This window comes from Acomys russatus, chromosome 16, assembly GCF_903995435.1.
Source record: "Acomys russatus chromosome 16, mAcoRus1.1, whole genome shotgun sequence".
NCBI classification, from domain to species: Eukaryota; Metazoa; Chordata; class Mammalia; order Rodentia; family Muridae; genus Acomys; species Acomys russatus.
Genome location: NC_067152.1, coordinates 46,775,970 through 46,778,643, shown reverse-complemented (window position 1 = coordinate 46,778,643; position 2,674 = coordinate 46,775,970). Strand labels below are relative to the sequence as shown.

General features: G+C 53.9%; 1 protein-coding gene across 1 annotated transcript; it reads right to left on the bottom strand.

Annotated features, from left to right (window-relative positions):
- Positions 1-844: 844 nt before the first annotated feature.
- On the bottom strand, positions 845-2,055 carry LOC127200851 (testis-expressed protein 19.2-like). Its single transcript, XM_051159314.1, has one exon. The coding sequence runs from the start codon at positions 2,053-2,055 to the stop codon at positions 1,114-1,116; it is 942 nt and encodes a 313-aa protein (XP_051015271.1). The 3' UTR covers positions 845-1,113.
- Between the last annotated feature and the right edge of the window lie 619 nt (positions 2,056-2,674).

The following is a 2,674-nucleotide window of genomic DNA, read 5'->3' as shown; positions in this document are numbered from 1 at the left end:
CCTTTCTGTCTTTATCAACTGAACCACTTGTATTACCAGAAGGTGATGTAGCCAGGGGTACCCAGAGAACTGCAGAAGTTTTTAGATGTGTCACTTGTAGGAAGACGTCAATGGCCAGTTAGTGTGCACTGATGAGGCACCGGGGTACCTCATCACCTGTGAGAGCGCGCAAGTGCAGAGCTGACGTGCGCATGGGTGCACAGATCCCTGCCAACTTCTATAGCACGTACAACCATTCCACACGGGGCACTTTTTTATTTTAAATTCTTGTGCCCTTGGTGGCTATGAGAGCCTGTCACAGGAGACACAAAACCCTCTGTGCCCGGGTCCCAGCTCTGTGGGACTACAAGCCCGCCAGCCCAAGGCCAGAAGTTGGGGAGGAGGTTGCCCCATCAAGACCCACTTAGGAAAACAGCCTCCGTTAAACACTGACAACCGGGGCTACAAAGGTGGCTCAGCAGTTAAGAGCACTGGTTACTTTTCTAGGGGCCATGTTCAATTCCCAGGACCCACATGGTGGTTCAAAACTGTCACCAACTCTGGCTTCAGGAGATCTGAGGCCCTCAACTGGCTGCTGCAAGTACCAAGTACGAAGGCAATTTGTAGAGACAAAACCATACACATAAAATAATAAATCTTAAAATACCAACTTTATTCAACAAAAGCAATTGAACAGAACACGAGTAAAACCAAAGATTAACCCTGAACCCAGTTCTCCTGATGCCTAAGACAGTACCTAAGTATGTAACGTACCAGGTCACCCAGTGCCTCAGAGACCACGGCAATACTAATACAACTTCTGTGACCTGTTCTCCACAACACTTCGTCTACTCAGACAGCTCGCCCTCACCTTCCAAACATTGGACAACTGGGAACAACTACACGCCTCATGTGAACATGCCAGATTTCCCTCTGAGGCCCCTAAGTCCCTAGGCCGTTCAAGATGCTCCCCTCAAATCCTGGACCAGCTGTTCTGCTGCTCAGGACAGGCAACCTCTGGCTCTTCACAGATGCTGGAGCCCTGGGGGCTGCTTGGGTATCGGTTATGTGTAGGAGGGAGTCAGGATCAGGAGAGGGGGAAGTCAGGGGAGGGAGGACTGGGCAAGGCAGTGGTTAGTAGAACAAGTGGTTCACAGGCACAGGTTTTGTGACAAACACCCTGTCCTCTGTTGGTCTGCTCCAGTCATCTGGGATGTGATCGTGCCAGGGCAGGTAGGAGTGCAGCCTGAAGCCTTTCTTCCGCAGGCTGCAGGTGGCAGGCACCAGCTCCGATACACATTGTGAGGACTCCAGGATGCTCAGCCTCCAGTGTGGATTCAGCAGTATAGACAATGTGTGTGGTAGGTAGGTCGCCATCACCTCACCGGGATCGAGCAACACCTGCCAGCGCTGGGTGTGAATCCTCACAACCCAGCAGACGTGCATCGACAGCAAGTGACATATATACTGATGGATCATCAACGGGACGAAAAACTGTAGGCTTAGCAAAAAGCTTCCTGCGTCATAGCAGTTCACCGGCCAGATGGTGCTCACCTCCAACAGAACAGGTTGCCTCAAAGCCGGGTTAAAATCCACAATATCCCACAAAGACATAGGTGGCATGAGCTGGTGCAGGCAGGGGTAAAGCTCCTCACACAACCAGGGAAGGGCCTGGGTCCACTCAGCATCCTCGGGGCCCAGATCCAGGGGCACAACTTCCTCAGGCCCCAGCTCAGTGGGAAAAAGCTTGGGTACCTCCATTTCCTGTATCCATTGCAGGAGTGGTTTCAGGAGCTCAGGCTCTCCGTCTTTGGAGTCAGTCGATAGCAAATACCCATATGTGGACCCGGACCCCAACCCCGACCCCGACCCCGACCCCGACCCCGCCATCAGCTCCGGCTCGGCCAACGACTCCTCAGGGGCTTCTTCCAGATTTTCTTTACACATCAGGAACGTTGCCTTGAAGCAAGCAAAGCAGATCTTCATCTGGTCTCCATGGACAAGCTGGTACAGCCAGGCTGCATAGAGGCAGGACATGCCCTTGTCGCCATGGCGAACACTGACTGGGGGACACATGGCCAAGCAGCCTGCCTGCAGCTAACTGGACGGAGAGGGGGAGACTTGCTTGGTGGGATCTCAGCAGCTGAGGTCTCCAGGATCGTGAGATGCTGGGGACAGGCGGGGAAACCTGAGAGTGGGAGAAACAGGAGACAACGGGGTATTACAGGAGGCCTAGGGTGTTGGGGCCCCAGGACACGGGCCCGCGGCGGTTCAAGAACTGGGTGCCAGTTCAATGGATACCTCCTTGACTTGAGCTTCCAGAATCTCTTCAGCTTCTCGCTTGCTCCAGGATCTGGAAAACTAAAAAGGCAAAAGAAACGAGGCTTGGCTCCCCTCTGCTGGGCAAGCAGTCAGGACCACTGTGGGGAGGGGTGTTGGGACTCAGGCCTTCATGGGGCTCAGGCTCACCTGGAGCAGGTGGAGGCTCTTTCAGCACACCCACCGCTTCAGAAGCTTCCTTAGGGTCACAAGCCTCAATTCCACACCAGGGCAAGGATGCTGACCTCCCCGCCTTATAAAGACCAAGCCCCCTTGATGCCCTAGCTCATTTACATATCTCTCATAAACTCTAAAGCTCAGGAAGTGAGGGCGCTGAGTCACCCTGGTCCCCCAGCTTCCTGTGCGCTGCCTTGGG